General features: G+C 36.8%; 1 protein-coding gene across 2 annotated transcripts; it reads left to right on the top strand.

Moving 5' to 3' along the window:
• Positions 1 to 8: 8 nt before the first annotated feature.
• LOC111513988 (uncharacterized) lies at positions 9 to 20,144 on the top strand. Of its 2 annotated transcripts, none has more exons than XM_074169768.1 (3): positions 9 to 114; positions 8,612 to 8,840; positions 19,793 to 20,144. In XM_074169768.1, exons 1-3 carry the CDS (start codon positions 46 to 48, stop codon positions 19,981 to 19,983), a joined length of 489 nt encoding a protein of 162 aa, XP_074025869.1. In that variant the 5' UTR covers positions 9 to 45; the 3' UTR covers positions 19,984 to 20,144. The 2 variants fall into 2 exon arrangements, with proteins under 2 accessions (XP_074025869.1, XP_023025986.2); XM_023170218.2 differs by lacking the exon at positions 9 to 114 and adding an exon at positions 3,532 to 3,723.
• Positions 20,145 to 22,841: the final 2,697 nt, after the last annotated feature.

Below are 22,841 nucleotides of genomic sequence, written 5' to 3'. Positions count from 1 at the left end.
TCTTTACGAGATGTCACTACATATTGGAATTCATCAAGTCTATTAATGATTTACTATTTATTGTATTTTATTGTTAATTTGTTGACTTCTCAGAACGGTGATAGTAGATTTGCAGTGAGTACTTCAAAGCTTAGTTTTCTCTGAGGATGGCTGTGAGAAAAATAATATTATATAACAACACATTCAAAACAGAACGAATTTACGAATTTTCTTTCCTGAATCAGAAAGTACATTTGGGAATGAGTACAATGAGTCAGTCCTAGTGATCTCAAAAGACATGAGGGAATCACCATGGAACACTGAAAAATCATTATAAATATGAGCAAATCTGTGATCGGAATACTATCCATAAAATCACAGATTTGAATACTCTTGAAATAACGATACAATTTCTTAGTTTTTTTTCGAGCTAATGCCGGCAATATTCTGTTAGTATGCCAATACTGTCGTCAACTGACCCATTCAACGGCCGATGATGGTACTGACCGACAAACATAATGAGATAGTATATTATTAGTTCTACCAACCGTGAAGAATATTGAACAATGTGTCCCCAACTCTTTATTCTCGAAAATAATTGTTTTCTGGCTTACATAGTTTCACAGATTCGAAAAATCAGGTAGGTGTTATAAAAGATGGTTAAAGTAATTTTTCCGAGAAAAGTTATTTTCACATCTGTGAGAGATTGAAACCCTATGCATTATTGTTTATAATATTATGAGCTCTTTACAAATTGATGACGATTAGACAACACTTTTATACTTCTCAACAAATTACATCCTTCTATGTACCTTTCCAGGTTGATAAGAAAAAAAGTAGTCCTATGGTAATACCTTGAAGCATACTTGAAACTGTAGTGAACATTTTCCAGAATGAAATAAATGAAAAGTAATAGAATTGGTACACAAAAATCTAAGTTAATAGGTACATGAATTTCATTGAACAAAACGAAAATATCATACAACTGATACTAAAAAATGTATAAAAACATATACCAAAGTCAAGTTCTCATTCCCGTTTTACGTATTGATATATATTTGAAAACGAAACGTACATTTTGATTGTTAAGTTTGAAATTGAAATGTATGGAAAATAATTCGAACACAACTATAAAGTTTGGTCATCTATGACCTTGGTCACACATTCAATAATAAAAACAAACTTTTTAATTTTCTCTAACTCAATTATAATCGGATTTGTGTTTCCAGCTTTATTTTGTACATCCTTATAAGGTATTTGATGAAAAGTTTTCAGCAATTTATAAACTATAACATTTAAAATAAAGCAAAAACTGTAATGTAATGTCAAATTCCGTTTCAAAACAAACCTCATGCTAGTTTTGAAACATAATGAATATGTTTCAAGTCATAGTTGGCGTTTCAACGCCAGAACGAATGTATTTGAATCACAGACGAATATATTTTGAATACATGAGCGCCAGAAAACGCTTTTTACTATTTCTCGAAATTGATGAAATATATCATGCATGAGTCGAATGGAAAATTTTCAAAAATGCAATGTTGGGTAGATACTTACTTTTGTAAATTAAAACTTTTCATCAAGTGCTTCGTCGATAAACGTTTTTATTTTTTCAGGTGAAAATATTTTTGATTTTATTCCAACATATCCTTCAGACTTTCGCTTTAATGAAACCTGTAGATTCTTATATATAGGGATATCTATAATATGGTTGCTACGTTCCAACGATTTTATTATTGAATAATGTGTCTATGTACTAATATTAATTGTATTGCTCAAGTCCATAAATCGTTGATATAGTTTTTCGTACACTTTTCAGATTGTTGGGGTAAAGTATTTTGTATTTACTGCCTTTTCTGCTTCCTCCGATATGTGTGGAAGAGTCGATGGTAATTTTTCTATATCGCTGATATCAGACATTTTGATAATATAATTATCTAAATTCAGCTATATTCTATGAAATTTCAATACCTACTGATTTTGACAAATAAAACAATCAGATAGGAATCTAGGACAAACGTTAAATGCATAGCATGCTCGATTGAAAAATTAATGGTTTATATTGATTGAAAATCTGTATCGTTATGAAAAGTTGTCTAATAGTAAAATTTCCGCAATATGAAAAAAAAAAAAGAAAAAACTGTATCATGATTGATCCCATTATGTATATATATACGGGTCTAAAATAACTTATTCCAACATGGGCTATAGAAAAATAAATAAACTGACTAGGGAAAGAAATCGATTGTAATTTGTTAATTACAATCGTTACAAGTTACAATTATGCACTTCATCAGTTCGGAATTCCATTGTCTGATATGATATAGATTGATTTGAAATTCTTGAAAGAATCTATAATAGATTTAAAAGATTACCTAAAAAAATAACAATTATATTAAGCAAAAAAAAAAACTAAAATTACAATTAGATACAAACACAAGCAACAATTAAGAATCGAACTATTAACAAGAATTGAAAATTAAAAATTAATGAAAAGAAATACAAATTTAAAGATTCCAAGCTAACTTGCTTCATGACGTTTCGATTATTAGAATCCACATTCGTCTTCGGGTGATGATTGGACTTATTCTCGACAACCATCTTGATTTCGGACAGGTTGGAGCCTGGCTCCCTTACCCTTTCGACTGACGTTTGTCAGAAGGACAACTCCGAGATCTGACTATTTATAGGTCATTCGAGTGCTTTCACTTATCCCCTCTTCCCTCTCGCCGCTGAATGGGTTTTAGCGGGAACTGACCGTTTGGCGGGAGTTGGCCGTGTTTAGTTTGATTATAGGTTTCCATATGTTGCGTATCCCTACGCTAGCTTGGATAAATGCGTTGGTGGACAACATATATGTGGCTTCTTTGAATTTTCTTCTAAACCAGTGTTCCTCCTTGGGGATGATTTTGAGACCACTTGCTGTTATGTTTATGAGTCCCAACATGCTCCGCTATTCCTATCTGCTGGTTTCTCCTCCCTGTGTGTTATTTCTGTGCTCGGAAATGCGAACTTTCAATGGCCTCTTAGTTTCACCGATGTAAGACTCTCCGCACTCGCAGGGTATCCGGTAAATGCAATTTTTGGAATCGCAGTCTGCGTTTGCTGACCTGGTTTTCGTGAGGCTGCTACGGATAGTGTTCCCAGATCTGAAGCAGGTTCTGATGTTATACTTGTTATTTTTCTAGCTAAAATTTTTAATTTTTTGTAGATTCTTTCAGGGATTTCAAATCAATTGAATTGGAATGGAAGTTCGAACTAATGAAATGCACCACGAAACAATGTCAACCACGTTCAAACAAACGTTACAATTATATTTCAAATTGAACTGAATACAGTCTGCATCTCTATTTTCAGATCCTGTGTCGCTGATACAATTTTATAGCTAAAATAATCGCACGATTTATAATAAAATATATGTGGCAAACGTACGTTTGATTTCTTCAAGAAACCTTCAAACTAACTACATATAACCTTTTTTCGCGTTACCGTTCAGTAAGAGTTGTTCAAGTCACACTTAAGTAGCCTGATATACTTCAATGTCATGAGAGCCAAAGTGGAAGGTAGACTTCTTTATACATTTGAATGTTGATATTATGCAATATCTACATATCCAGGTTAATAAACCATGTATAGGATTGAACGAATATTTATCGAACCACAGTGTCAATAGTGTGTTATGCGGGATCGTAGTGAAAAATATATTTAGAACAAGTTTACAGTATGTTCATCCCATTTAGACAGGTAGGAATTTATGATTCCGTAGCGTACTTCAATTGAATATCTAACGACACTTACTTGGAATGGTGGTCGCTTTCTTGAGTAGGGTCACGGTCTGATATTTATCATTATTAATGAACTAATTAAAGCAAATTATATAGGTATATTTTTTTAATTCGTTTGAAGGCAACTGACGCGGATTGTAATTAAGTTCATCAACGTAAAGGTAAACATGTAATCGCTGTGTTGATATGTAAACAGATCATTGCTTATGTTACTGCATATTCTCTTAAAATAAAACTGGATTATATCTTAAGCTCCGAATTTGTATCAAAAAATGTCATAATACTGGTAAACGTACGGTCGCTACAGTACTAATTGGGATTTCAATAATTTTCAATCCCCATAGAAATTATCATCGTAAAAAATGACGATAGAATCTGCTCTTATTAAAATACATGCTGAGGAAAACATTGTTCGTGGAAGAGTCAATATTTCTCAACCTTTTTCGGTTGGTAAATTGAAAAGTTCAGCCCGAAAAGTTGTTGCAAAATATATAGTTCTGAAAATAAGTCTAATTACCCGTAACTTGTATTTACAAATTGTATTTTTATTGTTTTTTTTTTTCAAATCAGATACATATGCTATCGAAACAAAAAAGTATTCACAGCTTTACATATTGCGTACTACTATTCAAACCTCTGACAGTATGCCTCCTACTGTCAACTACCAACTCCCTTATAAAGTACTGCTCCCAAGTAGAGAGGATTGGAACTTTCTGAAGAAGGAACCATTAAGAGCAGATAGTTATTGGTTCACAGATGGATCAGAAACACCTTCAGGTTCTGGTACAGGTGTTTTCAGTCGCACACCCAGGACAGAGATATCAACCTGCCTAGGAACCTATGTGACTGTATTTCAAGCGGAAATTTACGCTATCGAATTGTGTACGGAGAGATTGGAAAAATCCAACTTCATAAACAAGTCAATAAAAATATTCTCGAACAGTCAAGCAGCGTTGGAAGCTCTTGGCTCCTACCAAGCAACGTTTAAATTGGTAGCAAATTACCAAAAACCACTATCTTTGATAGCAAAACTTAACAGATTGTTTCTGGTCTGGATTTCTGGCCATACTGGCCTGGAAGGCAATGCAGCTGCTAACTTCCTTGCAATGGAGGGTGCTGCAAGCAGCTTCATCGGACCAGAACCTGTCATTGACATCGCTTTAGGATTTGCCTAATAAATATTGAACACCTGGAAGGCAAGAAGATTTATGGCCTTCTGGCAGAGTCTTCCAGGATTGGCTCAATCCTAGACGTTCATTCATTCTTCGAAACTTGATACCAAACAGTTGCTGGACTGCAAAAGGGATAACTACGATGTCTTACAGCCCTTCTCACAGGTCACTGTCATTCCAATCATCATATGCAGAGACTCGAACTGTCGGAAGACAGTGTGTATCGCCTCTGTTTGGAAAATGATGGAGCAGCAGTGCATATACTTTGTGCTTGTCCTGCAGGGGACCGAATCAGGTTTTCAAGGTTTGGCAGAGTCGCACTCTTACCATCTGACCTGAATGACCACTGACCATAAAAACTAATCGGTTTCGTTAAGAAGCTGGGTTTCTTTGGACGAGTTTGAATAGGTGAGAGCCACAATAAACCTTTGGGGGTTGCGATGGAGGGTCGAATAGACCCTCTCACTTCTAACCTAACCTAACTACTATTCAAGAGATATAGTAGTATATTGAATATGAATCACACAAAACATTGCTTTCATTTTTAGTTCAATACATACATCTGAACTGATTGATTTCAATGAATTGAACATTAAATTTCACAGAAACCACTTTTTTTCCCCAGTTCGTACAACATATACCATTCGGTTTTCAATTATTTGTACACAAATTGAAGAAAAACATTATTTCTGTAGTGTTTCTTTGTTATAATGGGAATATATCAAATAGATACCAATGTATAGGAAAAAGTCGATTGGTATACCACAGTTTTGTAATATATTAAAAAATTTCAACTTCAAATGATTTATATATGTAGTAGTCTCACGTAGTAGTCTCACTTTCACACTTTTACTTGAACACAAACACAATTATTTGGTGGAAAAATGATGATATGTATAAGATTTTTAAAAGTTTACAAATTTCACAGAAATCACTTTCTCTTCCTCAATTCGTATACCAAACATTCAATTTTACTATTTATTCCTGGGAAAATTGAAGGAAAATATTATTTAAGTAGTGTTTCATCATTATAATGGAGATAAATCAAGTAGATAGCAATGCATAGGGAAAAGTCTATGTAGTATATCGCAGTTTACTTTCACAGTTTCACTCGAGAAACCCGATTATTTGGTGAAAAAATAATGACGAGTATAAAATTTTTGCAAGTTTACAAACCCCCACAGTTTTGAATTATCATTTCGTGGATGGTGGAAAAATATCGCTTTTATTTTTGTTCAAACATCAAATGTTGTTTTAAAAATCACCAAAATGAAGTAAAGAAAGTGAACCTTCTCAAAACAAAACTCACTTGCTGACAGTGTTATTATGTAGAAATGTTCAATTGTGCCCAAACTAAAAGACAATAGGACACAGAAGGATCGAAACTCCCACTTGTCATTTTTTTCTTCTTATTCGTGATAGAACCTCATTGTGCATGCACAGTTCTTCATTTATACTATCTATAGATGGGGTTGCCCCTTTCAATTACTATGTACTACTTACTATTGAATAATAGTAAGTACTTTTATTTTGTTGTTTCGCCGAATCACTAGGGAGCTATTACATTTTTATAATTCCATCATTCTGATTATTTTGCCAGTGTTTACCCGTTGGCAGTGTCAAAAATTGAACCATTTGGACTCTGAACAAACACAACTTGAGATATACCAACTTGCTGGAGAAGAGGTTTCAGCCGTTGATTATAATATCGATGTATGCGAAATATTATCGGCCCCATCAGTAATCTATGAAAAAGATTGAATATCAATACCATTGAATACATTACTCATTCAATGAATCCAAAGTGGATTTTTCTAAATAATAACCTAAAGCATAAAACATGTAAGTGAATGAATATTCATCCAACGGATATTATAAATTTTCTGATTTGGAAACTTTGAAGAGGTACACAAAAAACACATGTGATAAATTCATGGATGTAACCGTTATTATGAGGCAGAATATCATCATGAAAAATGAGAATTAAAATTTCCTATGTTTTTATACGACTCGTATTTGTAAATAACGTTACTGCAGAGAATTCAATACCAAGTAAAATTGAATTGTTTCCTTCTCTTGGCTGTGTTTTCTCATGTGAAAATTGATAATTAGTTTATTACATGCTCATTTAATGAGTGGGTAAAATTTCTATTATAATTAGTTCATTGTATTTGTTTGAAAATGTCCTTGTAGGACAAAACTGCAGTAACGTCAGTTACAAATACAACACATGTGATATGACAATATCGACATTTTGAAATACTTGCATATTTTTCGAAAGTACATGCTCTGTCGCTCACATCTTCAAATTATGGCCATTATAGCACAATTATTATCTAAACTAAATAATAACACTGCCTGCTGCTCTTACAATCATGTTCAGTGTTGCCAAACCAATAAAACTGATTTGCACGTTGATGAAAATAACAAAATTCAAATTCATAGAAAAATGTGTGCAAACTCGAATAATAACTTGGTATGCGGGTCCTCATTGCTGGCATCACTGGTGTTTAATTTTCTGTTCATCTCATTTGTCAAGTGTCATTGTCGCTTTTCTGTCAAACATCATAGACCGATCGAGCATAGATCAATCTCACAGAACTCATAATCATATAAATTATGATATCTAGAATGCGTTTCATAAATGGCGGATTGACAAATCGTGTATTCGCTGAAACTGATACATCCACAGTGGCGTTGCATATATCAACAAGCGTAGCTTAAGAAAGGAAAATGGGTAACGTTATTTCAGTTTTTTGAGAATAATAGCTGTCGGAATGAAATAAATCTTAACTTTCGAACGGGACAAGATATCATTTAGGTATGATAAAATTTGCGTGATGAGAAAATGTTGCATCACTTGTTGTTTGCAGGGCGTCACTAACTAGTTTTTTTTTCAATAATTCAATACCGAATAGTATTGAATTCTTTCCCTCCGTTTTCTCGTGTGGAAGTTGATAATTAGTTCGTTACATGCCTATTTAATGAGTGGGCTACAGTTCTATCATAATCAGTATATCTAGACTGATATAATGCTTGAATTTTCAATTAGTTTGTTTCTGAATTCTGGTGAGATTATTAGCAGGTAGAATGTAAATATAATGCAAATTGTTATATGAAGCACTCATTAGGTAGAATTGCATCAATATGAATATGCTTGATATAGCAATTGCATACCGAAACACGTGTTGAATTTTTGTAAACTGTTTAGTGAAAATCTCACAATGAAGTGTTACTTAAATAGAGTTTGAGTTTTCTGTTGAACCTATAGAGGACGTATATTTCCATGATTACTCATGGAAAAAATATGTTGCTAATGAGTAGAGAATAATAGGTATGCATGCCCATCTAGATGTGTGACTTAACAATCCAGTAGGATGTTGGGTCACACATCTATAGTAATCGGTAAAAAATAGGCTATTACTCAAACTGCTACAATCTGATCGATGTTATATATTGGAAAACCGCCCAGAGTTCAATATAAGTATAAGAACCCCACATTAGATTTATAAAACACGTAAATTTGATTAATATCATATATAAATTTGAAATCAGAATCCAAAACATAAACTGAATAGATTGAAACCCATAAGTAAAAATATATTAAATGAAGTCTCTCTAGACTTTTTCAAACGTAATTTGTCCCTTGTAATAATGCAAGATATTCATTTCCAGAAAATTCTAGTTTACATTATGTTTTGCAAGATGTTCCCAACGGTTGAGAGCGGTTTGATAAAGAGATCTCCACTTGAACTTGGCTTCGTGACATTTCCTGAAATAGAAAAACCCAGAAGAGCCAGTTTATTCAATAAGACAAAACCGGAGATGAACTCCGAGGAGAACAGACTTGACCTTTCTCTGCCAGTCACTTCCAGAATAACTCATTCTCATAAATGGATACCAGGTAAGTCCAAAGTGAGGAATTTATATAGTTATACGTAAAATATCTTAAGATTTGCCATAAAAAAGGGTAAATATGTTTCTATACAAACATAATAATGAATAAAAATAGATTTTTCATAACCACCATACTGAAGTTTTAAGCTTTCATAGCCTGGAGTGAAATTCTAACTCTGGTTATCCGGGTTGAGTACCGTGGTTATCTCCGAACGTTTCGCTCATAACTACGATGGGCTTCTTCAACACTGGTTGGCAGTAATGCGTTGCGACCTCCTCATTGGTAGACTCATTGATGAAACCCTTTGTTGAAGTGTGTCATTGATATTTATGAAGAAAAAGTCGTGGAGAGAATTCTCTGATTGGCTCGAGCGGTCTCGGAGTTGATCGGGCATCGGCGGAGAGTTGGATACCATACAGAATAAGTTATTCCAATGGCTTCTTAGTTTGGACGCATCTAATAGTGGCGAGTGGTGTGAAAAAAGTCTGTTTTTTTCGAATAGTATCTCATGGTTTTCTTGTAATGCGTGTTCAGCAACTGCGGAATTTTCCAACTGTGCAAAAAATTATTTATGTGCTACGTTTTCTTTGCACGTACAATTGAAGAACTCATATAATATTTTTGTGAATGAGAATTATGGGACTGAGAGAAATGGAACGTCACGATCGAAGTCATGAGGGAACAAAATCAGAGCTGGTAGACTGTAGTACCAAGCGTTTCGTCTTCTACTACGGCCGACATTATCAGTTATATATGCGTTGATTGCGAGTACGAAAGTCATATCTCGAAGGTTGGCGAGCTCCCGAGTTGGGTGTCCTGAGTTGAAATCTTCTCTACACGGTTAATGTGTGCAGAACATCCCCCGCTCCTTCGGAGCGGTCCTTAACTTACTGATGGGCACTTCAGCAAGATTGACATCTGACCTTCTTTGGTCGAAAGTCAGCCTCTAGGTGCTTTTACTTTCTGATCTGTTGAATTGTTTTAACAAGACTTTCCTAACTGAATTATTGCATGGGGTCTCCAAAAACTAATCGGAAATGTGTGTCTTTAGTCGCGAGCGAGTGTGTTGGTTCTCAGTGAATCTCAAAATGAGATCAATTTGACGTTTCGTTACTTGCCGGAGCCGCCTGACAGCGACTCTCGAGAATGGTCTTTGGTTCTGCTTCGTTTGGTTCTGCTGTGTTTGTCGCCAAGCGCTGGATTATCATGCACTCGGATTCGGTCAAACGTGTCCTCTGCGTGTTTCCTCATGTATGCGTCTACGTTCAGGTCTAGATCCCGAAATATGTACCTATTCGGTACATATTTTGGAGCGTTTACTGCGGCCCTTACGCACGCGATCATAAACGACTAGATCTGTCTTCTGTATGTCGCTGCGCACTGGCTCCAGGCAGTGCAGGCATACAGGATTATCGGTAGTATTACGGTCTTTATCATCAGCAGCTTCACTTTCAGCCCCATCGTCGACCTATTAATTATGGGTGATAGGTTTTGTCGGGCAGATCTCACCATTCCAATTCTCTGCCGTAGGTGAGACCTGAACGTTAATCTTTTGTCTAGGTTGACTCCCAAGTATCTAGCTTCATTGGTCCACGAAATCTCTTGTCCGTTGAAGATGACGTTTCTTTCCGGGTGTATCATCCTCCGGGTGCCTGATTCTTGTCAGGGTTTATACTGATCTTCCACAGGTTGGCCCATTCCTTCAGTCTACCTACCTGTTGCTGCAAGAATACCGAGAAGAGATGTGGCGAAAGGACTGCACCTTGTGGGACCCATGCTTCCAGTAATCGCATCGTTGATAGTTCTTGTCCTACTCTGCAGCGGCATCGCCTGTCAGCTAGAAAAGACTCGATTAATGTTACTATTGGTTTCGTGTAGCCAAAGTTAATCATTTTGGCCAGAAGTCCATCGTGCCAGAATCTGTCAAACGCCTTGGAGACGTCTAAGAAAATCACTCTGGTGTTGTATCCTTTGCCGAGGTTGAAGTCTTCCGTGGCAAAGTCTACTACCCTCAGGTCTTGCAACTCTGTCATGTGTTCTGATCTGAAACCGAACTGTTTGTGTGGTAGGATTCCTAGTTCGTTGGTTTGGTCCTCTTATCTTTTCAGGATGACACGTTCTGGCACTTTGCTTAAGGAAGGGTTTAATAAGCTGATTGGCCTGTGGTTATCCGGGAATACAGGTTCATCTTTGGGTTTGGGATATGGATTACCATCGCCTCCTTAAACGAGGTTGGAGAGCTCCAAGTTTGCACGTATATATAATTTTTGAGGGTGGCGAGGGTAATGGTCAGAAGGGTTGTGTGAGTGGTGGAGGCATGTATATGTGAATGGTCACTCCTGATTGGTTCGTACTTTTGCTAGGTTGTTCTGATCAGTCCCCGTATACCTGTCAACAATGTGAACACTTTTTGAGTTCATATTTCTTGTTCAGTAGTTCAATAAAATATGCCATGAAGAGAATATGGAGACTTATCTCAGAATTTGATTTGATCAGTGGATGTTTCGTTAAATTCATCAATAGTGTCATGCATAATTTTTATGTTAACTTTAACTACAATCTCATTGATATTGTTCTTGATCTTCGAATTATCATTTAGTTCGTTAATGACTCATCCTATTATGTCTGTAACTCATTTATTTGTTTTCCCCAATATGAAAAAAAATCTGAACATCTAAGAGTTCAGTATTCTGATCAGACATTACATTTGGTTTTCGCATGATTTATAATCATGAGTGATCTGATGTTTCACTTTGATTCATTGGGTTTTATTTGAAGACAATTGTGAAGTTTGATAATTATTGTAATTGAAATTTTTTTTATCTGTTTTCTGAAACAAGAGTCATTAACTGGGATGCTTTTTTGAAATATGAAAGGCAAATCTGAATTATTGACATCATAATTATCGTTCACACCGCCACTCTCAGAATATCTGAATATTCTCTTTGATCTATCCTAATGGTCAGATGTTGGCGTTCGTAGAATATGACCAGGCCAGATTGAATCTGCTGAGTTTGAAATTTCAGTGGCGTAAAGGCTTATGTTTCGTCATTTGGAATTACCTTCGTGGGCCAGGATGTTGATCCCGCCCTTTGCGATTTGATTAAATTTTATTGACTCGTTTGCGTAAGTCATCCGTATGGCGTTTAAGAAGTTAATAGGGTTACTCAAGGCGATTATTTGTTACAGCAGGCAGAAATGAACTTATTCAGAGAGTATTGGGAAAAAATTAGAGAAACAACTTATTATTTTCATGAACAGTACTCTACTACATAGACTCGAGTTATTTCTGGACGTACTACACCCATAGATATGTACTTTGAGGAACTCAATTCATTTTAAGCATGAAGAAACTCGGACAAATCAGAATAAAAGTTTGGACAAAATCTACAATAACATCATTTTAAATTGAGAGGCGTATCTGTATCTGTAGAGTAGGGAGGGTGAGTGTAAGCCCACGCACTTAGGCCACATGTGACCCATTGTACATCCTCCCGAGGAGTTGTCCTCCTAGGTCGTCGTCCATCCTGTCCTTTCCAGGAAGGTGGACAGGTCGCTGGGAGACATCTCCTTTATATCGGCAGGTGTAGGCCAAGACTCGCCGAACACACACTCTCTTATTGACGATAACTCCGGGCACTCGCACAGGACATGCCTGACAGTCTCATCTTCCTGTTCACACATCCTGCATAGAGGTGTGTCCACTAGCCCCATATTATGTAGGTGTTTCCTTAGCTGACAGTGGCCAGTCAGAAATCCTACTGTAAGGCGTAGATTTTTCCTGGTCATCGCCAGATATTTCTTCGGCGCCAGCTTCCCAGGGTCGCCCAAGGTGATCCTGGCAAGATTACATCCTTTGATTTCATCCCATCTCTTTAGAGATTGAGCATGGGTGTAACTTTTGACTAGTTCCGCAATTGTCGAAGTCATCAGGCCGTGGGTGCCACTTGGTCCTAAAATTCTTAGTCCAGCCGCTTCCTTGGCTAAAGAGTCGGCAATGCGATTACCTTTACTCCTGTTGTGCCCTTTAACCCACCTCAGGATAATGTTATTATCTATCGAGGCTTTGGCTAAATCTTCGTGGCACTCTAGTGCTAGCCCTGAAGTAACACGGTGTCTGTTCAAGGCTAATAGTGCTTGTCTGCTATCAGTGCAGATTGTAATGTTTTTGCCAGAAATTCTTTTCTTGGTTATTTCTTTTGTGGCGATTGAGATACCAGCCAGTTCTGTTTGGACCACGCTGGTATTTCTTCCCATTCCCCACTTAATCCTTAGGCTTAGTGATCTGGAGTACACTCCACATCCTGAGCCTTCTTTGGTTTTTGAGCCATCTGTATAAATCCGTATTGCATTTGTAACATCTGACTCTGTGTTCTGCTTGATTTGTATTTTGTAGGGTTTATTAAACACAAACCTGGGTTCAATTGCATCACTTGTTGCCTGCAGCAGAGGTTGCGCAGTAAGCGCTTTCTGCCACAGGCCCAACCTCAATCGACCCATTCCTACTTCTAGGTTTACACCAGCCGTGTGCAATCGTACCATGGCCATTAACGCAACCTCCTTAACGTACAGGTCCAGAGGGGTCAGACCCGTGATTAATTCCATTGCCGCGGTTGGTGTTGTTCTCATGGCTCCTGTGATGTTTAAACAAGCCAGTCGCTGTATTTGGTATAATTTTTGGATGGCCGTTGCTTGTAGAACTTTAGGTCCCCATGCAATGGCTCCATACGTTAACATAGGTCTTATTATTGCAGTGTAGATCCAGGCGACTACACGGGGTGAAAGACCCCATGCGCGTCCCACTGTCCTCCGACATTGCTCATAAGCCACGTATGCTCTTTTTGCTCTACTCTGTAGATGAGAGTTCCATGTTAGCTTCTTGTCGAGGATAATACCAAGGTATTTCACCTCTTCAGAGAAGTTTAGTTGGCTTTTGAAGATTTCAGGAGGTTTTAAGCTCGTTAAACTTCTTTTCCTGGTGAAAAGGACCATCTCAGTCTTCTTGGGATTGATCGACAGTGAGTGTTCCTTACACCATGTTTCTATCAATTTGAGCCCATCCTGCGCTCTATCGCACAGTGTGTTTACAAATTTGCCGGTCTGCAAGATAACTATGTCATCTGCGTATGCAATTGTGTAGAATCCATTTTTGTTAAGGTGATTAATTAGGGTATCCAGAACTATGTTCCAGAGAAGGGGTGATAAGACCCCTCCCTGTGGACATCCCCTCATGACCAGTCCTTTTACTGTGATGTCTTCTACATTAATACTCATTGCTCTGCTAGAGAGCATCTGGAGTATCCATTCTCCTACTACCAGGGGTACATTCCTGGAGTGTAGTTGCTGGGTAATTGTTGGAAAGGTTGTTTTATCAAACGCTCCCTCAATATCTATGAATATACCTAGGGTGGATTCTTTGTTATCCAATGATCTCTCGATTCTGCCAACCACATGGTGAAGGGCCGAATCAGTAGACCTTCCCGGGGTATATGCATGCTGATTTGGATGAAGTGGGTTGTTAACAAGTACTTCATCTCTTATATACCGCTCACATAGTCTCTCCATGGTTTTTAAGAAAAACGATGTGAGACTAATTGGTCGGAATGCTTTTGGTAGGGTGTAGTCCATCCTACCTGGTTTGGGTATAAATACTACTCTTACTTCTCTCCACTTACTGGGAATATACCTCAGAGCTAGAGAGGCTCTGAATATTCCAACCAGGTGTGGCATAAGAGTGTCCAGTCCCCACTGAAGTAGGGCTGGTCTTATACCGTCAGGCCCTGGTGACTTGAAGGGGGAAAAGCTCGATATAGCCCATCTTATTTTGTCCTCATCAATTACTGTACTAGCATATTGCCAGTCATATTGTGAGGGTGTTATTGGTACATCCGTCCAGTTCGCCGTTCCAGGAAAGACAGAACCTGGGAAGTGAGTTTCCATAAGAATCTCAGCACTCTCCCGGAGGTTGGCGGCTTTGTCGCCATTTTCCCTCGTCAGGATGCCGATAGTCTTATGGTGGTCATTTGAGAGTGCTTTCTGTAGCCTAGAAGCTAGTGGAAAGTCTTCGACTGCCTCACAATAGGCTCTCCAGGCTTCTCTTTGTTTTCGTCTGCAGACTTTTTTGAACTCTCTGAGGTTGGCTTGATATATAACCCAGTCCTCTTCGAGTCTTGTACGTTTTGCCTTGTTAAAGGTCGTTCTCGCTATCTTCCTGAGGTGTTCCAATTCAGGGCACCACCATGTGTTGGTTGTGCCATGCGTTTGAACCATCCTCATTGGACAGGATTCCTTATAGGCAGTGTCTATTTTGTTGTGGATAGATACTGTGTACCTTTCCAGTTCCTCATTGTTGCCAGGAGTCAGGACCTCTGTTTCCCGCAGAGCTCCTCTTAAGAGTCGATTGTAGAGATCTACATCCGTCCTCTTCGGGTCACGGGATTTTACAGTAGTCCTGAGATCCTGGCTTACCGTATAGGTCAGCCAGCGGTGGTCTGACATAGAGATATGGTCCGAGACTTGCCAGTCTTGGATTTTGTTTGATATTTCGGCTGTCGTGAGCGTGATATCTATTAACGTTTGGCTACGGGCATTAATAAATGTTGGCTCCGTGCCTCTGTTCAAGATAGTTAGATCTTTCTGTATTATATATTCATATAGTGACTTACCTCGGGCGTTGATATCCTTGCTGCCCCAGCTCACGTGGTGAGAGTTTGAGTCGCAACCCAATATGAGCTCCACTCTCTGGTTGAGGCAGTGGTCCACTAGTACCTCCATTTCTCTGGTCGGTGGTAGGGTGGCTGCATCTGAAGGGAGGTACACCGATGCGATTATCAACGCCATATATTTGCCTTTCCCAACTGGACATTCAACTTTGACCGCAGTGAGATCTGAGGTGCTGAATTGTGCCATCGGAAACGCTCTGTATTTCCTAGGAACGTAGACAGCCGTCCTAGGTTGCTGGTTGCTTGGTAAGCTGAAAATTTGACCAGTTAAACTACTGAGACCAGTAATTTTGGTCTTTATTATCCAGGGCTCCTGGATCAAAGCTATTGCATCCTCCAATACATCAAGGTGGCGACATAGAGAGGCGTATATTTTCAACTATGGGAATTGTAGGAAACTTCCAAAGGAAGAAAAAGCTATAAGTTCAAAATAAACTCGAAATAAACAGGAGCAGTTCTCTTGAAACAACTACTTCCACTCGAACATTAAGTTACACGAAAGAAAAAATACTTTCGAAACAACTACTTTAATATGAACATTGAAATATACGAAAATCACTTATTTTTAATCAGTAATTCTGAATATCGTATTCCAAAAACACTTTATTGTGAGATTTTCACTAAATTGTTTTACAAAAACGCAACACGTGTTTCGCCATACAATGGCTTTATCTGGCGTGTCTTTCAACTAATTCTACACATTCAATACTAAATATATATATATAGTTTATGGAGTACCTGAAATCAAAGTACCTGTAAACGAAGTACCTGAATTTTAAGTAACTGATATTTTACCTGAGTTTCTAACGAATTAAATTACCTGCACTTATGTTCCATTTTCACATTTGAAAAAATATATTCAGTAACGGAGAGTTATTGAGTTCTAATTGATCATTCAGTAAATTACCCGAATTCCTGAATCTATTGATTTCTAAACATTCTAGAAGATTAAGTTTCAAACTCTTCTCTTCTAAATGTAACACCTCGTACTCATGATTGAACTCATGTCCCTCTGCTAAAAGATGGTTTGCAAATGTGGAATTGGTCTTTCTATTTACAAAACTACTCCTATGTTCTTTAATTCGTTGGAAAAATGTTCTTCCTGTTTGGCCAATATACAGTTTTGGACAAGAGCCACAAGTCAGCTTATATACTCCTGATCTATCCGACACCAAAGTTTTGTCCTTATTACCTTATAACCGTTATTAATCGCGATTTGTGTGATCAAATTCGGCTCTTTCTGGAAATCCCTATCAGACAGTGGAATATTCAATAATCTGTGAAGCATACTATTGAATGCAGCAACTTTTTGCTGGTCCGTGTACGATGGTTTGTGGAAAATTGCAAACTCATGTTTATTGTTATTTTTCGTAATGTTAAGTCCAGGTAATTTATTGAATTATTTACCTCCCTCTCAGTGGTGAATTTTATTGACGGGTGGATGGAATTGGCATATTCAATGAACTTGCCTAATTGCCTATCTGTACCAGTAAAACATACTAAGATATCATCTACGTATCTGTACCAGTACAAAAAATTGTTGGCTAACTGATTATTATGGATTTCATACTCTATGTTATCCATGAAAATTTCCGCCAGTAAGGGACTCAAAGGATTCCCTATTATTAGTCATTCATTGCATGAAAAGAATTCTCCGTCAAACTGGAAATAATTTTGAGACACCCAAATGGTGAGTAAATCAACAATCTCCTGTTTTATCAGTGGATTCACGTGGTTTTTGTTTAAGAGACACTCCACTAGTCCAATTGTTTCAGTTGGCGGGAAACTGGGAAATAAATTTTGGACATCGAACGATATTAATTTTGAGTTATCTGGGAGGATTACGTCTTTAATATTATCCACTAATTGATAAAAATTATTTATACTGAATTTAGGCTTGAAATTGGTATAGGTTTGAATCAATTTAATCAGGATTTCTGAGATTTTAACGGTAGGTGCCGTTACGAACGATACCACTGGTCTAATCGGGAAATTGGTTTTATGTAATTTAATAAGAGAATACAGTTTTGGTGGTTGTGGATTCATGATCAATGCTCTACATTTATCCTTTCCATTCATAACCAATTCTATTGTTTTGAGAGTTTCCTTAACCTTTTTCTGGTACATAGTTGTCGGATCCTTCCTCAGAATCTCGTAGCTTCCTGAATTAAGGAAACACAACACGTGTTTCGCCATACAATGGCTTCATCTGGCGTGTCCAACGAATTAAAGAACATAGGAGTAGTTTTGTAAATAGAAAGACCAATTCCACATTTGCAAACCATCTTTTAGCAGAAGGACATGAGTTCAATCATGAGTACGAGGTGTTACATTTAGAAGAGAAGAGTTTGAAACTTAATCTTCTAGAATGTTTAGAAATCAATAGATTCAGGAATTCGGGTAATTTATTGAATGATCAATTAGAACTCAATAACTCTACGTTACTGAATATATTTTTTCAAATGTGAAAATGGCACATAAGTGCAGGTAATTTAATTCGTTAGAAACTCAGGTAAAATATCAGCTACTTAAAATTCAGGTACTTCGTTTACAGGTACTTTGATTTCAGGTACTCCATAAACTATATATATATTTAGTATTGAATGTGTAGAATTAGTTGAAAGACACGCCAGATGAAGCCATTGTATGGCGAAACACGTGTTGCGTTTTTGTAAAACAATTTAGTGAAAATCTCACAATAAAGTGTTTTTGGAATACGTTAGTTATGGATTTTCATCAAGTATCGGCCGATTCCATCATAATTCTGAATATTTCAATACAAAAACTAACAGTATATTCAGAACTAAAAAAATGAGTTTCCTTGTAATATTGTGATTTCCGTAGAAAAAGTAACAAAAAACCAGAACTCCGGCTTTCCCAACTGTTCTCGGAAAATTTCAAGTTATGTGAAAAAAGGTTCAAAGAAAAGTTTTAGATCCTCATGCAGTGTCATTCCCAAAGTAGTAAGGGTTTTTTGACAAAATGTTACTCCCGATAAAAGTTTGTGCAAACCTTGGGGTCGATTGAATTATGTGCCTAACAATATTATATTCAGTTTTAATATTTCGAGTAGTTTTGAAGATATCTGAGAAAAACTGAAATTTGAGAATTTGGTTTTAATTTTCTCCTAGTTTATAGGACGAAACTGCAGTAACGTTAGTTACAAATAAAAGTGGTAAAAACATAGAAAGTTTCAATTCTCTTTCCTTTAATTTGTTAGTAAATGATTTCGAAGACGTTCTAGATAATTTGTCTTCAGTAGTTACTCACAACTGCTGGTTTCAACAAGATGGTGCTCTAGCACATAACGCTAGAATTGTTTGTGATCACTTGAACCGTCGCTTCCCAGGACAGTGGTACCACTATAGTGATACATCCTGGCCTGCAAGGTCCCCCCACCTTACCTCACTAGACTTTTTTCTTTGGGGATATATTAAGAATCAAGTGTACCCTCATACTTTTCAAAATGAAGATTTGCTAAGATTGGTTACTGCATCCTTTAACAATATTATTCCGAATATTTAAACTAAAGTTGTGCTTGGAAAATAACGGCGGGTTATTTGAACACTTGTTATAAGTTTCTGTTTATTTCCTATGATATTAGAAATTCCGGCAAGTGATAAGTGAAAATCTATTATCAATTTACTTCATGTATCAAAATATGACATTTTTTCCAGCGCGTACTATCTACAATTGAAAAAAGCAGGTTAAGTAATCACTTTTCATTTTGCGCGAGAAATGGATTTGAAATCATATTGTGTGATACGTTGCTGTATTCACAATGAAAAATGGAGTCGTATACAGGTTATACTTCAGTTTCGGCCCATATAAAAATACAAAATTGATGATGTTTTCTAAAAGACAAAACGTCGCAGAGAAATTCTGCTTACGTTATCATGTAGTCCTTAAAAAGTGGCCATGACAAAGTGCTATTTTTTACATTTCCTTTGAAAAATTTCGGTTTTTCTCGGATATCTCCGAAACAACTCGACATATTGAAACTTTCTAAATGGCATATTAGTAAGCACATAAATGCACTACTTTTCTCTAATTCAATCGACTTCGTATCACTTACCGTTTCGGATATGCTGTTCATTCTTATCTTGGATACAGTGTATAACTGTTATTAATTTTTCCCCTTCAAAGATTATTTGCATTGGCCTGATACTACACATGAATAAATGCTATTCGAAGTTTTTCGAATGAAACAATTTCTAATGGTAAACATTTTTTCAGGCAGAATAAAGCACCATGCTTATTTGCCAGCTCATTTGCATCACATATTCATCCCATTGTTGATACCTGTAAATCCGCTGGCCTCTCTACGATATGAGTTTTATCCCAAACATTTTGGAGGATTCGGGATTGGATCACATACTGGAGGACAGGGTGCTGGACACGGTTTTCAGATTGTTTTCAACAATTGATGCAGAGGACTATTCAGAATTACTACTCGAAGTACAACCCCATGGATCTGTTCAATAGTTTACGTAATTGATTTGTTATATTATTGTGATAACCCATTTGTGACCAATATTTGACTGAAGTAAAAATATAATGTGGAAGTGATTAAATTATCTCATACATATATCCGTATATTGTTATGATTTTTAAATTTTTATTGTGGATTTCCTTGAATCAAAACTGTCATCTTTTGAATTGTTTTTTTTTCTCTTTCCGGTCAATTGAACATTTAATCTGATTCAGAGCCAAAAATTAAGCGTTCGTGATTCACCAATGATTAGACCTGCCGTAAATCTCATTAGTGGTGCAAAATTGCTAAGAATTACATAGGACGAATCTTCTGACTGTTGATGTCGTTAATACATAATACAAAAACACTTTTCTATCTTCAGTTTGTATTCCAAACATTCGTTATGGCATTGAATCAGATATCATTCATGGGATTCCTACACAATATAGTTAATGGAAGACGTAAAATTTCACTTACTTGAAGCACACTGACACCGATGTTTCGCAGTAAGACACTTGCCTTATCAGCTCCTCGGTACCAAATAACATTATAATAAATAAACACTCAATTTCTTCATAAAATTACGACTTCATGTCTCGGAATGAGTTCGATCTACTTATGTCATCGATGACATTCATTCGCTTATTTCGTTAAATCCCAGCCATAGGAATTTTGTTCAAATTGAAAAGGCAATATTTTGAATTGTGTGTTTTTTCTGATAATGTTACCAATATTTGGTACTGAAGAGCTGATGAGGCAAGTGTCTTACGGCGAAATATCGAGTGTCTGCCAGTGAGGATGACAGTGTTCCTAATAGTAAGTGAAATTTTACCTCGTTCTTTCATTTACTATATTATGTAGGAATCCTGTGAATGAAATCTGATTCAATTCTATAACGAATGTTTGGAATACAAACTGAGTAGTGAAGAGTGTTTTTCGTATAATTCAGTGTTCATAGAAAAGTATTTGTTTCGAAAGTATTTTTCCTTCGTGTAATTCAATGTTTATATGAAAACAGTTGTTTCGAGAGGGCTATTTCCTTCCAGATTGTGGCTGAATGGTACTTCTTTGCATGATCTACACATATGTGTAGATCATGTATTTCATATATTCAAACGTTATATTATAAATACTAGATATCTACCAGATATCTCTTCACGGCAATCGCCTGGATATTCCCAATTTCTCTAAATCAATTCACACAAAAAAATGCCAAAAAACATTTGTTTGAGAAACAGTGAAACAAGATGAACAAGAATATTATATTGAATGATAGTTCTCATCTGTATGTATTTTTTTCAAAACCAAATTTGGTTATCTTGCAAACGGTATAATGCAGTAACAACTAAGAATTGTTCTGCATAAGCATGACATGAATTATTCATGAATGTCAGAAATTGAATCTTCTAGCGTGACAGACTTCCATCTGGGTTTCTATCTTAAGTTGCTGTATCATTTGAGAATAATAACAGTTAATGTTCATTTTTTGGGGCAGGTTGTTGTGGAATTGGCCGCGGTGGTAGTGCGGCCGACTCACGATCGGAAGACCATGGGTTCGATGATTCCTGCCTCGACCAGATATTTTTCTCGAGATTATTTATCTGGTTAAAGCTGGGATGATTACCTGGGAATATTACCAAAATGTGTTTCGTTTATATCATCACACTTATGTGAATATGAAGTAGTGGAGGTCTTGAAAGAACAACGAATGATACATTGAATAACAATAACAGTTGAGAATTTTCTGAACAAATATGTTGAAAGTGCCAGTAAGTGAGTTAATTTATGTCATTATATAAGTAATCGACGTTTAATTCCATGAAACTAGGTCATAATGAAAACTGTTTAAGAGTTGGGGTGTTTAGAAATTGATATTGGTGAAGTCATGATAATATCAACACATATTATGGAATAAATTGCTTACATACTTTGGAAAGAATAATAGTGATTTATTGCAAGAAGGGCTCAATATCTGTTTAAAATCTGTTTTTCCGTTAACCAGCTGTCGCACCCCTACGAACGACAACCCTCAGAAGTCGAAACTTGTGCGAGCTAAGGATTAACGAGGTCTTACCTTTTAACGTGTGATTTCTAACACGGGTTGGACGGTAGCAAGTGAAGATCGATCGTTCAGACTAGGGCTTGAACCACCGACCAACACGGCAGTCAATTCGAGTGAGTGAACAAAGCACCCACGCCGAACCGCTTTCTAAAAAATTTAAATCACTTCAACGTATCACGGCACATTTGAGATATTGAAACCATTTAGTCTTGCATTGACTGTTTAAAAAAAATCTGTTTTTCCGTTAATCAGCTGTCGCCCCCATACGAACGATAACTCTCAGAAGTTGAGAAACTTGTGCGAGTTAAGGACTAACGAGGTCTTACCTTTCAACGTGTGATTCCTAACACGGTTGCAGAATCATCCCAGCTTCAACCAGATAAATTCTCTTGAGAAAAATATCTGGTTGAGGCAGGAATCGAACCCACGATCTTCCGATCGTGAGTCGGGCGCACTACCACCGCGGCTAATTCCACAACATATACTATACTTGTGATGTACTGCTTGGAACCTTTGGTGTAGTAATGAATATTACTGGAGATTTATCCCAACATAAAACCGTGATCACCTCTCAAAGATGATCACCAAGTGATCATCTTCAAGAGGATTGAAGATGATCACTTGGTACAAGTTTATCCTTATTTATACCATAGATTCCTCTGCTAGGTACCTGGGTCTTGAGTGTCTTAAATTGATTTCACAATGTTGCCTTATTTACTAGTCTTACAATGTGCCCGCCCTTATGTAAT

Source organism: Leptinotarsa decemlineata, unplaced genomic scaffold (genome assembly GCF_025532065.1).
Source record: "Leptinotarsa decemlineata unplaced genomic scaffold, Ldec_3_MD MMD2_P_RNA_scaffold_6, whole genome shotgun sequence".
NCBI lineage: Eukaryota > Metazoa > Arthropoda > Insecta > Coleoptera > Chrysomelidae > Leptinotarsa > Leptinotarsa decemlineata.
This window is presented reverse-complemented; position numbering and strand designations above follow the sequence as displayed.